Raw genomic sequence first — 24,911 nt, 5'->3', positions numbered from 1 at the left:
ATTCAAAACTATAAATAAACTAATGAGTAGTGCATCGATGGTTATTATATTTAAGATATGAAATGAAGAGATCATATTTACTAGATTGCAATGTAAATAAATAAAAACCCGGTTTCGTAGTCAAGTTGCTGTCATTTTTTTTTTCTTTCGCTTGTAATTCATTTTATATGCTAGTAAACTATTTTCCGGATGATAAAACCATATCATTTATGTTTCCACTGTAACAAAAACTGATTTCACGGTAACATGCAGAATGCTTTTAATCATTATTTCATTTTAAACTCATACATTTCTTTGCAGAATAATACTTAGACTTTTAAAATAAGTTATTTAAATTTAATTGTAGATTTTTATAATTCTTACCTATTTTGATACTACTCCCAATATATATTTTTTAAATTTTTTGACTAAGGAGTTATTCGTTAGTTGTTAAAACTTTTTAATAATTTCATTTTTTTAAATGCGTAAAGAATAGCATATGACAGAGTACACTAACGATAAAATGAAGATTACAATTGTATATATATATATATTTTATATTGTATACAGTGCACGAAAAAGATATTTTTTTAAATTTTTAATTGAATTGTTTTAGAATATTAAAAATATACCATTGTTATTATCAAATCGGAAATGATAGATAGAAGAAAATATTTTTGATAAGAATATTTTAATATGGATATTATAATGTGTTCATAATTTTTAAGATTTTTTCCCCCTAATATTATTATTTTATTCTGAAAATGCTTTGCTTGAATTTTAAAAATACTTTGTACTAAATGGTCAGTTTTTCTATTTAAAGTTCTTTTGATGCAGCTATAAATGTAAATAACTGCATTTCATTGATTTGAAAGAAGATACTCACAGTATGAAAAAACTGAAATTTAGCATTAGTTTCACTGCAAGCTGTCTGGAATGTGTCAATATTTATCATTATATATTGAAGAAATTTGTATGACTTGCAATCTTCTTGGCAAAATAAAATGGCCAAATATTGATATGCTTTGATTTGCTTTCATATTATCAACAGTACCCAGTCTTAAAGTATGGCTTAGAAAATAGGGAGGGGCAATTTTTTAAAATTAATTTGTATAAAATAAATCATTTGTTTTTATATTATTAGGGGAAAGGATTTGCTTGCCATCCCCATAGTTTTCATTTAATCTAATGTTTTTGTGAATGATACTAACGCAGAAGCTAAAAATATTGGCATGCAGTTTTTTCTTCATATTTTAAATTGTTTATATTTGTTCATTTTTAACATAGTTTACACAGCAGTAGGTTAAAAACTAAGGTTATACAAATAAAATAAAAATTTACTATCCCTTAAATGATTCAGAATCAAGAATTAAAAAAATAATTAATGAAATGTTTTTTCTCCCTTCTCTCCTCCAAATAATCAGAACTAGCTTTAAAATGTTCAGAGTGCAATTGGATATAATTTTGAATAGATCTAGTACCCAACTAATTTGCAGATTTGAGTAATTATAAGAAAATAAAATAAATTTTATAAAAACTGTTTTCAGAATCATACTCTTATTGGTAAGATATTTAAAATTACAAATTCAATTTTTTTTTTAATAATTTTCTTTTTTAGCCCTTATGTTCATTTTGTATAGTATACCATACATACAACTTTATAAAAATATACTACCACTATAAAATAATTTTAACTTAGTTTTATTAAACGATTTTTATTACATGATTTTTGTTATTTATTTTTTGATCTTTTTATAGCATAAAGAAGCTACCTATATACATTTTTTTTTTCTTTTCTTCAAAAAAGCAATTTTGCCACAATAAGGGTTAAATATATATTATGATAAAGCTTCTTTCTATGAAATTAGTATATGAAATTTTTTTTTGTATAAGAAATTATTATTTCTAGTAATTTCTTATATATAGACATTTTAATGTGCTCTATTCTCGAAGAATTTAAACATCTATATATTCTTTTTGCTATGGAACAGATAATTTTATTATAATTCATCAATGTTGTTTAAGGAAGTCAACAGTAAACATCAACTTTAAAACTATTGTATTTTTATTGTTATTATTGCATAATTCTTTTGTTAAATTATTATAATTTTTTAATTATGAACATATAAAAATATAGTATTAATAATTTTTTTTAAATAATTTAAAAAAAACAACGATTTAAATTGATTGAGAATAATTGTCTTCTTAATAAAAAGCAAAACTACATTTATTTGTCTCTACATTTCATGTGGACCTCAGAAGTAGGGATTGCAATATCGGACCAAAATTTCAATACCGGTATTCGGTATTTATTAGATCTTAATACCGGTATTAGAAATTTTAGAAAAAGAAAGAAAACACAGGTGTTTCTTCATTTTATTTGCCAGTTTTAATAGAGAGTGTAAATATCACAAAAAAAAATAATTTGCAGCCTATAAATTATAACAGTATATAAAGAATCACAAAAAAGCAAAGGGACATCTTATTTATTTAAATCACAAAAAAGTGTAAATATCACTATTCAGTCTGTGGTACTATGACAAATTTTTAAAAAGTGATCTTAAAAAACATAATGCATCAATTGTACTGTCATTAAACCTGAAAAGTAATTTTGTGCAAAAATTACCAGCTGTCGAAAATGCTCTTTCAGCATCAACGCTAGTTGGTGGTACTCTTAGCAATGCACGATATACTTTTTCCAAGTATTTACCCCTAAATCCCTCATCTTCAAATAAATCGATTTCTCGTTGGATGATTTTGGATATAGCTGATTTCTGTACTGTATTTTGGTTCATTGAATTTTTTTTATTTATCGCTAATTCTAATTTTTGTTCAAGAGGCATTTCCTTTTCATTATCGACATTAGTATCATCATAATCTTCGTTAACTGAACTGAACACTTCTGAATGTGGATAGGTAATCAGATTTGAATTGGTTATTTTCTTTTCTTATTTTCCATATTCATTTTTAAAATCATTATAATTATGTAAATACCATAAGACATTTTCTATTTCGGTATGCCTTTCTTCTGTGCGATTTTTCAATGTAATATATAATTCTACAGATAGTGATGTGTGCTGTTCTTTCAGTGACTGCAGCATGAAATTTGTTGCATTAGCTGTTAATAAATTAGAATCTCTCAATTGTAATGTAGTCAGTTTTATTGGAAGTAGAGCTGATACAATTCTGGATATTAAGTCGAATTCACTCTCTGAAAAATTCATTTCAAGGTTTATGTCGATTATTGTTTTTTGGATTGGATTTCTCAGTTTCAAAAATCATTCCATCATTAGGAGTAAACTGTTCCAACGTGTTTTAGAATCTAATATTAACAGATATTCTGTTTTATTTTCAGTTAGTATATATTTTTGTAATATGGCATTTTTTGTAGAGGGACGTTTAAATATCTTAACAATTTTTCAAACTTTATAAATTATAGGAAGCAATTCTTGATGGGTCAATATTTCATCCTTATTAGCAATATTGTCTTCAACAATTACATTGTCGTTATCTTCATTGTCAATATCACTCTCTTCCAAGTCAGAATCCGAAGTTTCTATATCCACAGTATTTAGATTCTTATGTTCTTTATTTTTTTGGTATAATATATCAATTACTCCTAATTCAATACCATGAGCATAGCACAATTGCTGATTTGCACCAAACAACTTTCCAACTTTTTTCATAACTGTTGCTCCATTAGTCATTATGTATACAATATATTTCAAGGATAATCCATGTTTTCCTAATTGAGATTTAAGCAATTAATTAGCTAATTTTCACCCATTAGGGAGACATAAAAACAAAAACGAATACTATTTTGCTATGTTGGAGATCCCTGAACATATAGTGGAGATACTTTTAAAAATTTCTAGTAAATACCGAAAAACCGGTATTTAAACTTGTGAATACCGGTATTACAAAATTGCACAAAGAGCTCAAAATACCGGTATTCGGTATACCAGTATTGAAATCCATACTCAGAAGCTGTGTGTCCCTTGAAATTCAGTCAAAAATTTTCAAAACCCTACAAATTGTAAACTGGTGCAATTTTTTTTTTTTTTCTTTTTTTCCCAATTTTATCAATGGAAAGCAAAAATGTTTAAAGCTTTCTATAAAACAGGATCACCACTTGATATGTGACAGCTAAATAGATATCAGTCCCATGCCTTTTTGTTTAGTGGAAATTTGGCATGAACTGATGACTTTTTTATTTTCGCAATATTTTTGTCTTGATTTTATTATAACAGCATATCCTCCGACAGCTACAGAATTTCTAGTGAAAACTGCAGAGCTATAGATGTGGAAAACTACAGTTTAATATGTAAATACAGAAAACTTTTAAAAAACACAAAAAGGCACTCTTACTAACTCTTTGCACACAGCTATACTGGTTGTGAAAGAGTTTTTAGCATGGATAGGAAAAACAAATAGAATCTCGTTCTAACAATATAAAAACACTGGTGTTGCTAATAAATATGGAAATTTTTTTATGATATTAAACTGAGCAATGAGGACTTCAAAAAGGCAAAAATGCTTGTTATTAATGAAAAAAATAGTAAATGTCTAACAAATAGTGTTAATTTATTTGATTTACAAAATTATACTCTGTGATTTTTTTAAATAAAATTATTTAACTTGTATATTTATTATGATTGTTTTATTTTTTAAAAATTTATTTAAACTAAATTTTGTTGTGAAAAGTTAAATATTAACCTCTTAGTCTTTCTAGATCAACAATCCATCTGTTAGGTCTTTCTATTTCCTAGAAAATAAAAATATTCCATATATTTTCTTGAAGTATTCAGTTTAAATAGCAACTTACTGAATTACTGAGCTTATTTGCATTGCTATCTATTTTATAATTGAACTATATTTGTTTGCATATTTATAATATATTATTTATTTTTTAGTCAGAAAATTGGAATTAAAATATGGAAGAATCAATTGTGTGTCCAATTTGTGGTATCTTCCTCCAAGAGCCGTATATACGATGTGTGGAATGTCATCACTCTTTTTGTCTTCAATGTTTTGCTAAAGGACGTGAATATGAAAATCACAAGAATAATCATTCATATACTGTAATGGTAAACATTGATTTTTCCCCCCTTAATGAAGAGCATTATGTGATGCATCAATGCAGTAAACACCTCTTAGGAAACACTATAGAAAACTCAGGAAACACTATTTCTATAGTCTGGCAGAACTTTCAGCTTCTTAGAAATAAATGTGTATGGTCAATAATATGGCTGTTAAATTGCACCAGAATTTGTGTATAAATAAATGTTGACTATTAAGACTTTAATATAGGCCATATAATGACTTTAATATATTGATCTTATTTTTGTAAAAATAATAAAACAAGAAATTAATATAAAGAGTGATATCTATTATTCTAGCAATCATTATGTTATTAATAATGAAGTGAAATTAAGAAAGATAATAAGGAAAAACATAAAAGTTAAAATTCTAATCTTAACTAAATCTTTCTTTGTTATTGTTAAATTTTCTGTTGTTGCTTTGGATAATATCTATTAATTTACTCTAAAATTATGTCATAAAATATTTAATAATTTTCCAAGTTAATTATCAGAAAACTTTTTTCTTCTCTAATTATATATGACTTTAACTAATTAAAGTCAATTTATTTCAAAATAAATATTTCAATAAGTTTTTTAAAAATTTTGTTAATAATTTAAAGATTAAGCAAATTGTGATGTAAAGTTAAATTTTGAAAATAAATTTTTGGGAAAAACTTATCATACTAAAATTAAGCTATATCTATAAAACTGTTTATAGATATATATAAAAAGATATTTAAAATATAGTAAAAGTTTCAAAAATTAAAAAATATCTTTTGATTCCTTACTTTATTGTGAAAATAAATCATAGTGAAAAATTTTAAATGGCGATACTTTGGTTTCAAAAAATTTTCTGATTGATAATGCAATCCATTTAAAAATTATTTTGGAATCTGGAAATATATATCAATTTGTTAGTCAAAGAAAAAAAAAGGAAGAAAGAGCACTGAAATGCATTTGGTTTACTCACTGAAGTTAAATATAAATATCTTGTAAATAGGATGCTGGGTATTTATACTTTATAATCTCTATCTGTCATTAATGCCTGCAGTTAAAAATTCTCTCTAGAAGGGTTTTTTTTTTAATAAGAAAAAACAAAAACTGTATGTGAAAGTCATAATAAATCCTTCACTTGAATTATCCGTTTGTGGCATAATTTCTGATTTATTTCATAATATTTAAGAATTGTTAGGTATGTGGAATTGTGATTATTGTTATATATGAAATTTGTATTGAGTACAAACATTTATGATTTAAGTTAAAATATACTTTTGCTGTTTTTTTATAGAGGAACAATTTTACTCTTCTGGATTCTGATTGGTTGGCATATGAAGAAATTAAATTACTGAATGCTGTTGCGGATCATGGAATTGGAAACTGGTATGATGCACTTATTATTTTATTTTGTGTTTTTAATATCTCTAATTTTTGTTCTATATATTTTTGTTAAAGACTGAAGATTTCAATTGAATGCTCATCATAAAAAGATTATGAAAATCAAATATAGATATTTATCAGAATTTTTTTTTATGTCTATAAATTTTTAAAGGGTGATGACATTTATTTTTCAACCATGAGTTATTTATTAATCTAAACCTAAAAGAAAAACATTTAAAATGTACTTTATAAAATTAGTTATCATTTTCAAATAGATTAAAAATTATTGAATGGTAGGAGACAAATTATTTTCTTAGACATAAGTTCCTTAATATTGTATATTTTATTTTTGTATAAATTATGATAAAACTCTTTCAAATTAAAATTCAACTATTATATCACTTCCTTTGCAGCTGAGATAAAATCTTAGAATTAAAGTCTCTGAAAATGAGTACTCCTAAAATACTCTTTAATATCTTGTCAATAATTTTGCAAGGGATGTGTAAGTTGCTTGATTTTTACTTCACATTTCATACTATTTGTTATGTAATGCTCATGAAATATTACTTTCTAATGGCAATAAAACAATCAATGAGTTTGTCCACGACCTTCGTAAAACAAGGCCTCACAACTTATTTGTGACGTCACACGAGTAGGATGATTGGCTGCCATGAGCAGAATCCCGCATTCTTCCTTGATGTTTAGGTATATTTTAAATCCACTTAAAAATAACTTATTATTAATATTAAGACATTTACCTTGCATAAAATTCAAAATTATTTATTTTTTCCCTGTGTGAATAAAAGAAACTGCATGGAAGAAAATCTTAAGGTCCTCTATAGCTTATTGATCATTTCATAACATTCAAACTTCATTTAATAACATTTAAATCACAATGTAAATTTATTAGATATATACATTGGGGTATTATTGTTAGTTTTTCTTGTTTTAATGGAGATTTTCGTTTTTATTTTATTAAAAATCGTTTTGTTTTTTCCCTGAAAATATTTTTTAAAGTTTAAAATTAAATTAATACTTTTTAAAGCTTTTGGTGATTTTTTTTATTGTAGTGACAGGTAATACATGTATTTTATAAGTTAACGTAAAATTGTTTACTTCTCAAATTACTTATGAACTTTCAAATAAAATATTAATGTATTTAATATAAAATTTAAATTTTACTAAAACTAAATCTGTTGATAAAAAAGAATTACTTTCACAGCTTGTTTTTTCACATGAAGAATTGTTTTCATTTAATATATTAGTAATTCATACAATTTAATAAACTAGCTTTTATTATATATCTGATTTTACATTTCAATGCATTTATAATTAATTTCAATTCAATCTGTAGAAACAGTAAAAGAAAACACACACAAAAAAAATCACACACTATTTGAATCATAACATTTTATTTTCAGAGAGACAATAAAAAAATACATTTTGTTTCCTAACTTTAATATAAATTTCACACAGACAAATGAAAATAATTATAATATTAAATAAAGTTAAAATACAAACTTACAAATTACTTCTAATTTGGAAGAAATTAAAAAAGAATTACTTACTTTAGGAGCTTGAGAAGTGCCTAGACAATTAAAAATTATTTTGTTTGCTTTTTTGATTATACTCCATGTATTTGATTTAAAGTTTTTAAATTTTAAAATCAAATCAGAAAAAGTGTAGATTTTTTCTATCTCCTCTCTTTTTACTATGTCCTGGAGACTGCTATTTAAAGCTCCTTTAAGTTTTCCCCATTTTTTTATGTGTTGCCCTATCCATTGGAGTTTCTCTTCTTTCTTTTGATTCTGAGGAAAAGTAGGAGGGTAAATTAGGGAAAATCGAAGGTACAGCATCAGATACAAGTCTAGAAAAAAAGAAAGAAAAAAAAGTGGAATTCTTTAGATTAAAAAAAATTAGTGATTTATTAAAACAAAATCAAAAACTGTATAGATATTTTCTTAATACATAAACTATAAGCTAACGCATGTTGGACAGTATTAAATAAAATCTTATTGAGTATTAAAAAATAAAATTTAAAATCAACAGAAACATTCATTCATCCAAAATAAATACCTAGTTCAATATTATGTTGGAATATCTATAGTAATTATTTATACTACCATTCAAGTAATACAATATTCTACATGAATTAATCAATTGATTTTACACGGTATGAAAAATGGATTTATAAACAGTAACTTTTCATTACTTTTAAAAACAGTTTCAGATATTTTGTAAAAGTTGCCTTCATTTATAATTAAAGATTGTGCATAGCTAATGATATTTAAAAATAATAATAAATACTAATTGTTTTATATAAAATCTGATGATTTATAGATAAACATATAAAAACTACATTTTCTAAACATATATGAGCATGCAATTCATATTGTTTTTACAACTATATCTAACTTTTTTGCATAATAGTTTAGGATAAAATATAAGTTTAATCTGCTACAATCTATAGTCATGATATATATAATTAAAAATTAAGTTTTATTATTCATTAGAGGATTTTAAACTTTTTTTATAAGAGCATAATAATAATAAATCACTTAAGTATTTTGTAAGATTTTGATGATAATTATTAAAAATTTCTAAAAAAATTGCCTTTTACATTCTAGTGGTACTTGAATAAGTTCTCCTGTACTAGTATTAAATGCTTCTCTAACTGTTAAAAACTGATTTTCTTGAAAATGTTTAGCACAGACCTAAATGTTAGCAACAAATATTAGGCCTGAATCAGATTTTAAAAAATATGTATGAAGTATAATTAAAAAGATACAGAAACAAAACATTTTAAATATTAGGAACAAATAAACAAAAGACTATGAAAAGTAACAATAAAACAAAGAAGTTTTTTATTTAGCTCAAGCAAACAATACCAAAGTAATTGGAAGCATAAGTAACTAAATGTAGAGCAAACAAAAATGACAGAAGATAAATGGAAGTTATACATAATTTTAAATGTTTCGTATTTCAAAAGAATTAATTAACAGAAAATTGTACAAAAAAAATCAAACTTGCCTTACTATATTTTGTTGGTACGAAATCGTCCTGCTTTATTGCAGAGATCCATGCTCTTCTAGTGTTTTCATCATTTGGAAATGAAAATACAGAAACATTGGAGCTATTTTTTGTGTAATTACTTTTACAATTGGGAACACAGCACGCACTAGGCATCTTCATTACGATAAATTAAAATTAATATGCAAAAAGATCAGAAAACTACCAAAAGAGCCAATAACACATTTCCCATTCTTCACTACGATAACGACTATCGTTTTCTACAGAACTCATCCAACCTCATGACGTCACAGGCTGAAAGCGTTGGGAGTTGTGAGGCCTTGTATTACAAAGATCGTGGTTTGTCCTTGATAATATTTTTGTTATCTTAACTCTACTGACCCACTGCATAAAGTTGCATTTCCTTATCCCACAGTTTATGTCCACTTTTCTTTCATATTAAGTATATACTGAAAATGAGTACTCATTTTTAGGATAATTAAATAGCTCTATATAATTTATTTTTTTTTGTATTTTGTGCTTCTTTATTTAAGTTATTCTATGATTGGTGAGTATTAGATATTAATATTTAATTATTCATACACCAAAATTTAAAAACAGTATTTGTATATGCAAATTATTACTCATTTTAATAATAAAACTATTATTGCAGGTCAGAAATTGCAAAGGATGTTGGTACCAGAAATAAAATAGAATGTGAAGAACACTATCTTCAGCATTACATTTATAATCCTGTTTCTCCATTACCAGGTTCGATATAATTATTTATTAGATTATTGCATAAGGAATGATTTTTTTTTTCATAATTATTTTTCATTTTGAAAGGTGTATATCCATTTCTGACATAATTTATGCGTAACAAAATTTAAATAGTAGATTATATTAATAACTAGCCATTTTGCACTATCAGCTTGTCTGCTCAGAATTCATTATGTTTAAATTCAGTTAAATCTATTATTAATACCATGATTTTCATGATTCCTTCAGAAGAGTACTTTTATGGATCAAAATGTGATAAAAATTAAAGCAATGTTGTTGTTTTAGTTTTACACTTATTTTGTTTATTATGTACATAACTTCTAAATGGAGTTGTAATTTTAGTGGGTACTGGTGGGTGTTTTGGTGGGATGGTGTTTTCAATGGCACCATGACATCATAGTGCCATTGGAAACATTAATGTCTGGAGATATGTATCAAATTTTACATTGTGTTTTGTAATAAAATAGTTCAACTTTTTGTTTCCTCTTGTAAATTGGGAAGATAATGAACAGAATGTTTAATCATTAGCTTTCAGAAACAAAAGAAAATCTCCTGATTAAATATTTGATGGAACGATTGAACATCATCACAACAATGAAATCGATTGCTGAAAAGTATGCAAAAAAATTGCCAACATTTTGGAAGAAATTTCATTTATTAAAGTTTTCTTTTATAATATAAATTGCTATAGAAATCAGTTCTGTTTAAAATTATTTTTTAGAAATTTTTGTGGAAAAATCCGAAATCTAACCATCCTAATTGAAATAGGTCCCATGATATCATAATGCCAATAATGTAATTGTTCAGGTTATCTTCTAATTTTGCATCATCTTTTAGAGTATAATAACTTTACTTTCAAATCTCTTATGCTCAATATTTTTGTATTAAAATTCGTATGAACATAAATTGCCTAAATTCATTCTAAATATTTTTAATAGAAATTCAACTTGAAGAGCCATCTGGTGAAATTTATCATCCAACACCTGTAGCATGTACAAGTAAGCTTATTTTTACTATTGTTCATCTTGAAACTTATCCTCAAGCTTAATATTTATTTCAATATATATATATGTGTGTGTGTGTGTGTATATTATTGCACTTAGAGAATAATAATTATTATATTATTGTTCTTAGAAAATCTGAAATTTATAAATTGCTTTGTCCTAAACAATGCTATAGTCCTAAGTCATGCTATCTCACTCAATAATGCAATGAGAGTAATTACAATAAAATTTGAGAATTTATAAATCATTGATTTGAAAATGATTCATTATATTGTTTAGTGATGTAATAAAGGTTAACGGTACAATGACTTTTATTTATATCTTGTTTCCTCACTCTCTCTTTCATCAACTTCTGGTGTTAAAAATGTAAAAGAAATTTTTTAAATTGTTGCCCCAATGGCACCTTTTAAGATATGTGTCCATGTCATAAATCCTCTTCCCAATATATTATTGAATATGCTGGATTTTGCATTTTAAAATCCAGCATTTTCTTGTTGTTTTATATTATTAATTTACTAATATCTTCTATATCACTTCAGAATCCTATTTTGAAAATTACTTTTTGATAAATCTCTTTTAGGATGCTATTTAACTTTAAAATATGATTATTATAAAATATTTGTTAATCCTGACAAAAATATTTAAATATTTAATGTTGTATTTCTTCATTAATTTTTTTGCTGTACTTTCATCAGAACCTGATGAAAGTATTACAAAAAAACTAAAATATTGCATTTATGCAGTGTTTGATTTCTGATTTTCTGCTACTCAGAATCATTACGCTGAGTCAGAGCCACATGAAAGTCCATTAAAATACTTTATTTTCATAGTTGCTAAATAAATAAATTTGTAAAAATTACAAATTCAACGAGTTATAAATTCTTAGAATAATATTAACAGTTTATCAGTATAATAAATAGGGTATTACCTGTCCTTTGTTAATAGTATTACATTACATTTACTTTATTAATAGTATTTTATTAACATCAAATATATGCTTCAATAGTATTGTTTATAAATATCAATGATGAACAGTTTAGAAACATAGTAGATAAATGAAAACATATGCAATTTCATGAAGTAATAGAATAGATTAACTTAAAATAAATCATTAATAAGTTTAAAATTTGTTGAAACATGAAAATAAAATGTTCATGTTATTAAAAAAAGACATCTTTTGCACTGTTTAGGACCTATTCTACCAATGCAATTGTGAATTAAAAATAGTTTTAAAAAATTCAAAATATCTTTCACAAAGTCTATAATTCAAGAGGAGGGTTCTACTCTTTTCTTTGTCAAATGATTTTTGTGAATAGAATTCTTTAATTTATATTTTATTATATTTTTTAAATCAAAATTTAATTAATTTATTTACATTTTCAGATTTTTCTCAAGATCCTCCTCGACCAGTTGTGGGATCCACAATGTATCAAGAAATGGCAGGTTATATGCCATCTCGTGGAGACTTTTCATATGAGCATGATGACTTTGCAGAACTGGATATTAAAGAATTAGCTTTTGAAGATGATGATCCATTATGGAATGGTGAATATCAATTATATAGAGATTTATTCTCTTATACTACTACATTCTAAAATTTCTGGAACTTTTAAAATATTTCCTGTGTTTATATAACTTTCACCATCTGTGGAGCAAATAAAGAATTTCACATGACTGACTAATCAGCACAGTTTTCTTCCTACTCAAATATATATATGGTACATACACATATAGCTCTTAATTATAAGTATTCAACTTCCAGTCATGATTCCATGAAGATAAGATGCCAGTTCACAATTCTATCTTGCAGTCAGACTATCTATCAAAACATTTTTATGTGCTTTCATTGTCAGCTTATTTCCTCATCTCATGTGATCCCCCCTTCCCATGTGACTTTTTCCTTGAATGAATTTCCATTAGGAGCATAATTCTGAAGTTTCCAAAAAGTACATTTTAACAATAATACTCAAAAATGTAGTAAAAACAGACTTGTAAATCATATTTACACCTTTATATGCACAGGATAGTTATTTTGAACGGAACCAAATGAAATAAGCTTTTTGTTTGCTTCTATTTATTTGCATGCATTTTTCCAAAATAAATTCTAGAGCTTTTTGAGTGTCCAGAATATAAGCTTTTCTTTTTTTTATGTATATGAATTACTCAAATTGATAGAACAGGGAAAGCCACAAATTGTGTTGTTATATCCTGTTAAATGGTTTTAATTATGGTTATGATTAATTTCAAAGTAATTGATATACATAGTAGCCATAAAATAACCTTACTAACATATAGGCCCCTATTTGCACAACTATATTGAATGTTAATGAAATTTGACAATAATGAAGTTCAAATCTTTGCAAAAATAGTTGTTAAAATGTATGTCTGGTGATTTTTATTTTGAACCCAATATAATTTGCATGTTCAATATCCATCACTCAGTTCTTGATTCATTGTTGTCCATCATCTCCTGCCAATCAAGTATCATTATATGGACATATAATGAAGCTAATGAAAGAATTTTGCTTTAATATTGTTTTTCTATCTTTATTATTTATCACTTTTTGTCATTGACTTAAGTGCATATTGTGCAATGGGTCATCATTTCAATTCCATTTAAAAATTTTCATTCTATTCATATATTAGTACTGCATGAAAATGAATGTTGTCATATTGATTTTTGAAATTTTTTTGTTTCAATCAGCATAATCTTGAGAACTGAGATTTTATCTGCACATTTCCAAGTAGTTTACTAAATATGAAAATATACTAATAGTTTAAATTTATTGATAACTGCAACTTCTAGAAGATATATCTGTAGAATTATTTTATAAATGTTACATATTTTAACAGAATTGAATTTTAAATATCAATAATCAGTATATTGGTTATATGTCATTTCATTGCCCATTTTTAGAATAAAAGTTGTTAAATAACACAAAGTTCTTATTGCCCTAATATACTTGAAAATAAAGATTGCATCATGTAGGCAGGATTATTTGTAGCTTTCAGTATACTGTCAACTTGAATTCTTTGTGATTATAGCTGAATCCAGGTTTTTGACTCTACCATCTTTTATTTTGGTCATAAATTCATTCATAACACAGAAATTTCTCAGTTACTTTTCCCATTTACCTGTTACATTATGCTATATTTTATAACAATTTTCTTAGTTCTTACTGTCATGGGTTTGATTTTCTTTTTTTTTGGGGGGGGGGGGGTTTAATCGGTGGTTCAAAAAAAATTTCACTTATTTTTTTTTTTAGCTTCATTCATTTTTGATATTTAGTTGATGACTGACCTTTCAAGAATACCATACCTCCTTAATTTTCTGCTGGATTTTGAAAATCCAGTAGAAAATTAGGAAATATTTATTATTATTATTATTATTATTGATGTGAGATTTTTAAGCTTTGATTTATAAAAGCTAGCAAATGAAAAGAAGAGAGGAAAACGGATACCACTAAAAAGCATTGACTATAATTCTAACAGCATTTGAACATATGGTTTATTAATGATTTTATAAAAATTGAATCAATCAATTGAAATAAAGTTTTTATAGAGTCTACTTTATATCTTCTATGTACCATTTGTCTCATTAGTATTTTATTAATGGTCTAAAATTAGCTTTGAAAGGTAGTGGGAAAAAGCAATTAAAGTTAGTTATTCATCCAAAAATTCTTAACTATTCAAATAATGGCTTGGCCAAAAAAAAAATAGGAATAGGTTACTAATTAACAATTAATTAATTTTTTCTAATGAAAGTCAATTAAAGTTGGAAAATGATTATTTAATTTTTCTATAGGTTATGAAGAAAATTTTTCTTTGGTTATACATATATATATATTCCAAGTAACTATTTCATTAACAGTTGACAAAAGATTTTTCAATTAGAAATTATATATTTTTTTTAATAAACATTGCTTAAAATAGGGAAATAATTGTTTCAATTTTGCTGTAATACATAAAGAAAAAAATGTTCTTGTCTCAGTATACATCCAAACAAATACTGTAAATATGTTCATAAAAATGTTTTATATATTTTATTTGGCACTGTATATTCTTGATGAAACATGTTTATTTGTGAAACGTAAATTTTATTATAGGTGCAAATTTATTCATATTTTATCATTATAAGACATTAATATTTTTTTGCATATTTTTTATTCAATATGAATATCAATAATTATTCTAAATCAATTTATGCTACATATATCTTTAATTTAATGCCATTTAAGAATTTTAAATATTTTTATTGTAGATTTGCAAATGGCTGTATTAGATATTTACCAATCTCGCTTGAAAGAGAGATGTCGTCGAAAGTGGTTAATAAAGGAATATGGATTACTCAATACGAAACGCAATCTTGAAGACTCAAAGAGATATGCAATTCTTGGAAGTACCTTTTTAGATACCATGAAACCACTGATACATTTATTTAAACCTCATAAATTTTACAAATTTATGGAAGGGATTCTTTGTGAGTTTTTTTTTATATTATTATTATTTATATGGTCTTACTTTGTATATTAAGAATATTAATTATTTTTATGTATTAAACTTCTCATTATTTATTTTTGTATATTTAAACTTAATTATTTTAAATTTTATTTGTAAAGATGAAATGCATTTCATATTTCATTTATAAAGATGAAGCAATGGTTGAAAAAAATATATTTTAGGGGAGCATAAAGCAAAACAAAGAATTCAGCTGCTACAAGAATGCCGATCTGCTGGCATAACTCGTTCTCATAGCATATCTACTTATTTGAGATTAAAAAGGAAACAAGACGAAAATAAAAGAAGAAATAAACGAACTGCTTTAGATGAAGTATTGAGCCGGATCAAGGTAAAACAATGTTTGAAAGTATATTTTTCTTTTCTTATTTTGTGTTTGACAGTAAATTAAATGCATCCATGTAATAATCCATATTAATAATTCTTACAATGCATCCATATTCAGAAAAATGAATGCATTTTTTAAAATTAAATTAAGATATTTAATATTCAAGTGTGATTAAGATTTAATGACAAAGTTCAGTAATATGAAATTTATGGATTTTTATAAACATATGCAAGCCAAGAAAATAATCAAGATAAATGAAGCACTTAAATCTGAAATTATGCTTATCGATTTTCGTGTACCTGAATCAGATTCGACAATAATCTTGTGTCAGCTTAGTCATTTCTTTTTTAATTTTATTTTAATTGTTTCTTCTTTTTTTTTAATACTGTATCACGATAAACGAAAATCGGCTGATTATAATAGAAGATATTTAAAAACTATAAAAAGAAATTTTTAGTCTACTTTATTTTCCTGTTTCAGATTTTTTTTTTTTTTTTTTTTTTTTTTTTGAAATAAGCAAAGATGGGGGTGAAAATTCTGCTGTGCGAGTTTACTGAAAACCAGGCTTGTATCGTCTCCAAAAGGACCCCGCACATCCTAAGATTACTTGATTTACAAATACAATCTATTCTCATCCACAATCATTTCATTGCAAGCAAATACGTGGATTGGACTGGAATATTGTTTGAATGTGGTTCAAGGAGTCTCTGGGACATAAATAAAAGTGCAGAAGTTAAAATACGGTAACGGCAATGGCGTGATGTTTTAGAGTTCCGCAGTATTACAAAGTGGTCATGAACACTTCCACATCATAATTTGAAGTAACAAATATAATTTAAAAGTTTAAGGGAAAGATTAAAATTAATTGAAACTAGTTTAGACAAGCACATAAACATAAAGCTCTAACGTCATGAAATTTTGTATAATTATTTATTAATTGTTAGGATCTAATTATTGATAATGAAATAATATTTTGATTATTTATGGGGGGAATAGAGAACTTGAATGGATTTATGTTGCATGTGCCTTTCTATGGGGTCTGACTTAATTAACAATTTTGATGAATTATTTTCCAAAAAAAACTGAAAATTTCACATTGTAGCTGTCTAAGGCCAAAACAGAAATAATTCTGAAAAACTTTAATCCACCAGACTGGCAACAGAGTGAGAAATTCTTGGTCTTTTTACAGAAGGAAAATTAATATAAATATTGCCAATTGCTGCCATAGGACTTTTCCTAGAGCTGCACACAGCAGGATCATATGCTGCAGTTGAAATAACTCCTTTAATTTCTGCATTGTTTTTTTTAATGTACTATACCATCTAAATTCGGAACTGATTTTATAAAAATTTATTTACAGAGAGGATTTTATATCAAAAGAACTGTGATGCAAACCTACTTTTATATATTCATTCTAATTGATTTTATATTTTATTTTGAAACTTGTCGAGGACTCTTAGTGCAACCTGTTTAACAAATATGAAATTAGCATATATCTATTTAAAACAGAAAGTAATATAATAATAGTATTCATTTTAATAAATATGAATCTGTCTTTATTAATAATAACAATGTCCAACAGGATGAAGGCTCTTGTCATAGTTTGATTCGGAAACAAGTTTTAAAGGATGGACCTATAGAAGGGGGACCAGGTAAAATAATTATTTCCATGTAATTAACTTAGGTCAAACTAAAATACTATATATTTATCAGTCGCCTTTATTTAAATATTTATACCTTTACTCTGGTTTTGGTAGTAGTTAAATATCTTAATTATAAAGTCTAAATTACTATATCTTGTTGAAATTATTGATTATAAAAGTATTGATCTGTAGTTAATATTAAAAATTACACCATTAATCTGTAATTAACATTAGAAATAACAGTATTAACAGAAAATTTAGAAATTTTCTGATGATGCTGTTATTTTAATAGCAATTATATTTACTTTATAACAGGCAATACTTCGCACTTCAGTGTCACCTTTAGATTCTTATTATTTTGCAATTAGAATGAAAATGTTTTACAAGGTTCTAATGGTTCTTGAAGATCCTTGAAAATTTCATGAATTTTATTTTGTTGCACTCGAGTCCCCCAGAAAATTGCTTGCTTTTGCTTTGAATCCATGAAAAATCCTTGAAAAATTTTCAAAATTTGCACCAAATTTTAAAAAAAAAAAAAAAAAAAAAAGTTATTTATGGGTCTAAAAAAATTCTATTCTAAAAATAGGATTTCGGTGGCATCAAATAAAAAAGATTTCGTAAGTAAAAATTTTGGGTCTGAAAAACTTAAAGAAGAAATATATGTTGTAGGACATAGCATCTTTTCAACAAAACAATTTTATAACTTTTGATCTATAATGCTATTTTTTAAAAGCTTTCTCTTCTGAGAATGTACTGTGAAATAGAGTTTTTGAGATTTCTTTCGAAAATGGAATGGAGGTGAAAAACAGGAAATCATTGGTAATGTATTTAGGTATTATTAATTTGCATGTAAAGTAAAAACTTGCAAAATCAGCACATTGATTGTGGTGGGGAGGGAAGGGTTTGGATTCTATCAAGATTTTTCCCTATAGAGAATTCACTATAAAGTAGTAAAGTTTTTTTTTTCTTTAATTTCTTTTTAAAATGGAGAATGGCGTAGAGAAGGAGTTGCAACCAAATGCTTTTGGAGGGGTTTGCCAGTTATTTTAAAGACATTGGTGGTGGGTGAATAGATGATTGTTAAAAGCGGCCTTTATAAAAAATATAAGTGCTATATTTTCAGCATTCACTATAGTATATAACCGAAGTAAAATTGATGAAAACAAGTTTTAGGAAATGATAGGCAACTAGAATTAGGCTGAGCATAATACAAAAATTTCTAATGTTATTGAGAGCTTAAAAGCAAATTATGTTTCACTGCATAATTTTGTTTAAAAAAAAAAAACTTCTCTTTTTTATTACAAAATTTTTAAATATTTATTAAATTAAACATATAGATAAAAATAATGAAATTATATAATTGGATTGGCTAAAATGTAAGTGATGTGTTTTATTTTTTTAGTAGTTTGGTATATCCACAATAAGAGCAGTACACAAAAAAGAAAACATACGATTTCATCATTCACATGACATGATTTCAGATTTCTAAATATAAAAGCATAAAAATATGCTCATCACATTTTACTTTATTACTCACTAGCCACCTTTGTTGACCAACTAATTTCCTGGAATTATTGGGTACGTAAAAAGGTAATCGAATCGTTTATATATAAATAATTCTTGATGACTTTCCCAGCAAAGTATTTTTTAACTTCAAATTTTGATAGTCATGTAACTTGTACTATTTTAGGACACCATTTTGTCCATAGTGCTGTGCTATTCCTTAATTTTCTGTAATCTTGAAAAAATGTGTACTTCAGTTTGAAAAAAAAAGTAATTAAGCTTCATTTAATCCAGTTTTACAAATAGCTGTATCAAAGCTATTTGTAAAAAATAGCACACACACATATATAATACTACAACAAGAAAGCAAAATCTCTAGCTAAAAGAGCAACAATTTAAAAGTGTTTTAAAATGCACAAAAATTAAATATCCATCATTTCTTTTTTCTAAAGTTAAACTTTAGTTATAACTGCTAAAATATTCAAAAATTTTACCAAGCATGCCTCATACTAAGATATTCTGAACTTGAAAAAATGAACCAAATCTTCATAATTTGGTCATCAACAATGGAAAAAAAAATTCTAGGATAAAATATTAGAATTATACCAGGATAAATATTAGTATACCAGAATTAATAACAACATTGAAAACGATATGAATTTTATTTCAACAATGAAATATATTGTATAAAATACATTTAAAATATGTTTAAAAGCTGATTAAAAATAGAGAAAAACTTATACAATAAAAATCATCCTTATCTTTGCAAAGACAATTTTTTGAATTTTAAGAAAATTTAAAAATTATTTTAGCACTGTAATATTTTTGGAAGTTTAGCAAAAAAGGCCAACATTTCTTTTATTTTAAATAATTCTAATTTTAAATTATTTTTTTTAAAAAAAATCTCTTTTATAAGTGCATTCTCATCATCCAATATATATCAAGTCAAATGGTCTAGCTGTAGAGCCCCAAGGCATACATTCATCTTTATTAGTAAAGACAGATTAAAAGAGAGTAAAAACAAATATTGCTAATATGCTCTTAAGAAGTTGTGTGATATGTTTCATGAAACTGTTTTAAAATTATGCTTGCATCATACTTGATTTGATTATAAATATTTCAAAAAAGAAAAGCGTACATTTCAATTAAGTCTTTCTCTTGTTGATTGCAAAATAAAGGCATAAATTTTGAACATGAAAGACTGCTAAATATTCTGAAATAAAAATAAACTTAGATGTGTTTGCAAGTTTATGTCCATAAACTTGCAAAATTTCCTGAGCACTAGTAGATCTCAAGGAAATTATTCTCTTTAAAAATATTGCAATTATGTTGCTTTTTGTGAAACACTACTTCTTTTTAAAGCATCTAGTATTTAATGAATATGGATTATCGTACCAAAAATCTGTGATCTTTACAGACACATGGAACCAAACTTATCCTTAACAACTATTTAGAAATTATTTGAGATATATAAATAATACATAATACATAAATAATAAATTTTGTTCTAATAAAAGAATCAAAAATGGTTGCATTAATTTTACAATTTTATCAAGAAAAGGCCATGAAAAAAATTATTTTGTTAATTCAGTGACGAGTTTACATTTCTTGAAAAAATTTGTATATCATGCATAAAATAGTAAAAATAGAAATTTTCATTTTAATGTTCAATTCGAAGCTGGATTTTTAATTTGACTTCTAACTTTATGTTTAAGAAACTCATCTTAGAAAAAGGTTTCACACACACACACACTCAAAAATGTAGACTAGAATAGAAAAATAGTGAAATTGCAAGCTGAACATGTGCGAGTACGGCCATACGGTTTCGCGAAAAAAAATTTCTATCTACAAATGTCTTTTACTTGAAAGGGTGTACCTTTTCAATAATACATAAGCATGATATGTAATTTTTATGCATAAATAACAGTCCTTAATGTATTAAAATTTTGTGAGACTTACATTAAAAAAAAGATTTTATAAATTGAACTGAGCTCATTTTATTTTCATTTGCAAATTTACTTTAGAGCAATATAGTCATTGCTAAAAATCCATTATTTCCAAATCCTTGATATATGACAATTTGAAATATGGGTAATTGTGAAGCAAGCATAACAAATCTATTTGAAGCATTTCAAAAACATTTATTCCCCAGCAAAAAGTTATGATGTTTGTTTAGAAAACCTTCCCTGGAAATTATATAATTTGTATTGCTTTGGAGGAACTAAATCATTAATCCATGTTATATTGCCATCAGTCTGAGAAATAAATTCATGCCATGAGAAGAAAGCATACTTCTGTCTCCATAATAGTGCTATACCATGTACAAAATCCATATCCACCATAAAGAAATTAGTATAACTTGGATGAAATAATGTTTCCAAGTCTGTTGTATTGTTCAGACCTATCACCAGCCACCTATCATTTGTTTTATTCCCTGTCAACTATTGAATCCGTGAGACTTCCTAGCTTTCTAGAGTAATATCTGAGAAACCAAGCTTTACTCCACAGGTCCCCCCCCCTTGGAGAAAATATTTCGATACATATCGCATACCGATTACATATGAATATTTCTCTGTACTCCTCACCTCACATTCATCTGTGCCATTTCACAAAATTTTGAACTATTAGTAGATTATCATCCTATGATAACAATGCAAGTACCACCCAAATTAACGAGATGGCGCTATATGACATTATCAGCACGAGAGCAAATAGAAAAAGGCTGTAATAGTTAGTTATAAAAAAAAATTTATTTTGTGTGGATATGTGTGTAAAATACCATATTTATATGTGTGTGTGTAATTGTATATTTACATTTATAATATACACATGAATTGCTCATTTAAAGTTATAAAATTAAATTATTGTTAAAAAAAAATTTGTTACAAAAGGCAATAGGTTATGCCTATGGAAGCATTGAATTATTTAAAAGGCAACAAAATGAAATCAAAGAAAATTAACAGTATGTTTTTTTATAAAAATTTTTTATATCAATGAAAATATATATGTTCTTTTATTAAAACATCTACTTTTCGATCAACTCACTTTTTTTGCAGACATTTTCAGTTATATTTTTTCATCTAATGATTCAGATTTTTCTTATTATGATTGGTTTTCATTATTATTTCGTGAAGAATTGTGCTCATTGAACTGGATTATTTTCTATTGTACAATGAATAATTTATATAACCGGAACAAATAAATCAATTTTTAAAAGTTTATGAATTCTTATAATTCAATATCTCTATGCTGAAATTCTCTTTTATAGATTGGTTTAATTTTCATCATCATTAACTTTTCCCCTTCCATTTTTTTATATCTGTTCTATGGCACAGTAAAAAAAAGGAAGAAAGAGCAAATTTGTAAATAGTCCATACCCTACCCATAGTAAAATTTAAACACCAGTATATTTTAGAGCACACGTTTTATGTTTTTGATGTTTACAAATTCTCATTTTAGGTCGGCGACCTGCTCCTCCTCTGAATATTGCTACTATGCTTGGGTTTGATAAGCTTACAAGTAAAGAAAGAGATGTGAGTATTTCATATTTCTATTTCTTGTAATATATATATTTTTAGTATGCGTGTATGGCAATGAACAATCCTCAAAATAATTTTTTAAATGTTTATAAAATTTTTATTAAATATTTCATTAGCTATGCATATCAAATTCACTTTAAAGAGATTTAAAATTATTCAGTTTCTTCAAATTACTAAATTGCATTTAGTATATTAACTATTCTTCTACTCTTATTTTGATTTAATAAAATTCAGCTGTGGCCAACGAACTTAAGGAATGGCAAAAACAATATTCAATTGTAATAAGTAGTAATTCTTCTGTTGATTTGTAAAGAAATATATAAAAATATGTATTAGCAGCGTTGGAAGCATTAGTGAGGTTACCATTTTGCAATTTCAAGATTACATGTGGATTATTACAGGACAGTCTTTATAATTTTGAACTATTAACAGGTAATAAGAATGATACTCCCCACTTCTAATTTCCATGTTAAAGAAAAGACTATAGATTTAATGTGCACCAAACTCATTTGTGCAATGCATCTTCTATGAAACTGGGTCGCAAACCTTTTGATAGTAACACCGAGCCTCAACCACCATGTGGTGTGGTTTCTGTTATTTTAAAATCTCATTAGTCTCAATATATTCATTGATAGTCTGCCTATTATCTAATGCGAAGATTCAATTTCATTTGGGGGGGGTATAATCTTTTTTTATATCTATGATAGCAAGTGTAACATGCATCACTACTTGTTGGGCACATACAAGTGCACATACTTGTTGGACCATCCGAAGCCTTCAATCCCGAAACCGAACAACAGCGGATTTCTTACTAGGCAGTTGCCTATGGTCACTAAGCTTAGAAGGGACCACAAGCAGTTCAATAAAAATAAAAAGTTTTATTTTCTTAATCGCCAAAAATATAAATTTGCAAAAATTATAATTAATTCTTTATTAAATCATTATAAATTTTATGATCAATAGGGTATTAGGATAATATTAACACATACTTTATCAAAGATAGTGAGATAGATTCTTATATGTTTCATTATGTTCACTTAGCACTGTATCGCCAATTCAGTTAATATTGGGGACAAACGTGGATGCCGGAAATCTAGAATCATAAAATATAATTAAAAACAAATATATATTCATAATGCTATGAAAATAAAAAAAAATTATTAACCTAACTTGTTTATTAACGTGTTAAAAATATGCTGTAATGTTAAATCAAATTGACCATTTTATTAAAAGAGAAACTTCATAATATCCAAATCCGCTGCTGACAAGGTCAATAGACCCTGGGTACATTGATGCTAATTACAAGGATTGGAATTTATTGCTTTGATAAATTACAAAGGGGGAAATTAAAGAAAATTCCTGGTGTTGATTCCCAGTTAGTATTGATCGAGAATACCTTTAATTTTTGCTTAATCAACAATTGTCCTTTATTATATATATTTTTATGGATTTTATTTATTTATTTATTAAAGGGGGTTATTAAGTTTCTTTGCTATTTTTTAATATCTTTATATTTTGTTTCTTACCCTCAGCTCTGCTCAAGTTTGAGGATAATACCATCATCTTTTCTTCAATATAAATCTACGCTTATAAACGAATATCGTAAACTTGGGAGCCTACGTCTTGCTAATGCTAGAAGTGTTATTAAGATAGATGTCAACAAAACACGTAAAATTTATGACCTGCTGTTGGAGGAAGGTCTTATTTCAAAGTCTTGATTTTCTTTGCAGTGTAATGTAAATTTTGTATTTATGTATTTATTTAAATAAATAAACCTGGTTTCATTACTAAACGTTTTTTTTTTTTTGTTTGTTTGTTTGTTGTTAACCTATTTAAATTTGATGTAAAATGTCACTTTGATATGCACAGTGTCAAATCTTATATCCTTAGCAAAACAAAATATTTAACTAAATAGTTATAAAAACAAAAGGTAGCTTAGATGGTTTAAAACAGATATGATGTATTTCAATTAAAACCCTTTTTTTTTTTTTTTTGGTTGTTTACATAATGACTTTTTTCTACCGATATTTTCTTTATTCTTGGAAATAGCTTTCAAACTCTAAATCAGTGTAGGCTTAGCACTTTTATGGCAGAGCTCTAGCATTCTCTGAAATAATTTGGAAATTTTATTCTTTTCTTTTTCTTCTTCT

General features: G+C 25.9%; 1 protein-coding gene across 2 annotated transcripts; it reads left to right on the top strand.

The window, feature by feature from the left end:
* The first annotated feature begins 87 nt into the window (after positions 1–87).
* On the top strand, positions 88–24,535 carry LOC129962038 (transcriptional adapter 2-alpha-like). Of its 2 annotated transcripts, none has more exons than XM_056075724.1 (11): positions 88–241; positions 4,893–5,066; positions 6,349–6,440; positions 10,120–10,217; positions 11,165–11,224; positions 12,614–12,775; positions 15,492–15,710; positions 15,913–16,079; positions 17,659–17,728; positions 22,682–22,755; positions 24,294–24,535. In XM_056075724.1, exons 2-11 carry the CDS (start codon positions 4,914–4,916, stop codon positions 24,477–24,479), a joined length of 1,281 nt encoding a protein of 426 aa, XP_055931699.1. In that variant the 5' UTR covers positions 88–241; positions 4,893–4,913; the 3' UTR covers positions 24,480–24,535. The 2 variants fall into 2 exon arrangements, with proteins under 2 accessions (XP_055931699.1, XP_055931700.1); XM_056075725.1 differs by lacking the exon at positions 88–241 and adding an exon at positions 1,355–1,542.
* The last annotated feature ends 376 nt before the right edge of the window (positions 24,536–24,911 follow it).

Source organism: Argiope bruennichi, chromosome 2, assembly GCF_947563725.1.
Source record: "Argiope bruennichi chromosome 2, qqArgBrue1.1, whole genome shotgun sequence".
NCBI classification, from domain to species: domain Eukaryota; kingdom Metazoa; phylum Arthropoda; class Arachnida; order Araneae; family Araneidae; genus Argiope; species Argiope bruennichi.
The sequence above is the reverse complement of the archived record's forward strand: the minus strand, read 5'-3'. Positions and strand labels throughout refer to the sequence as shown.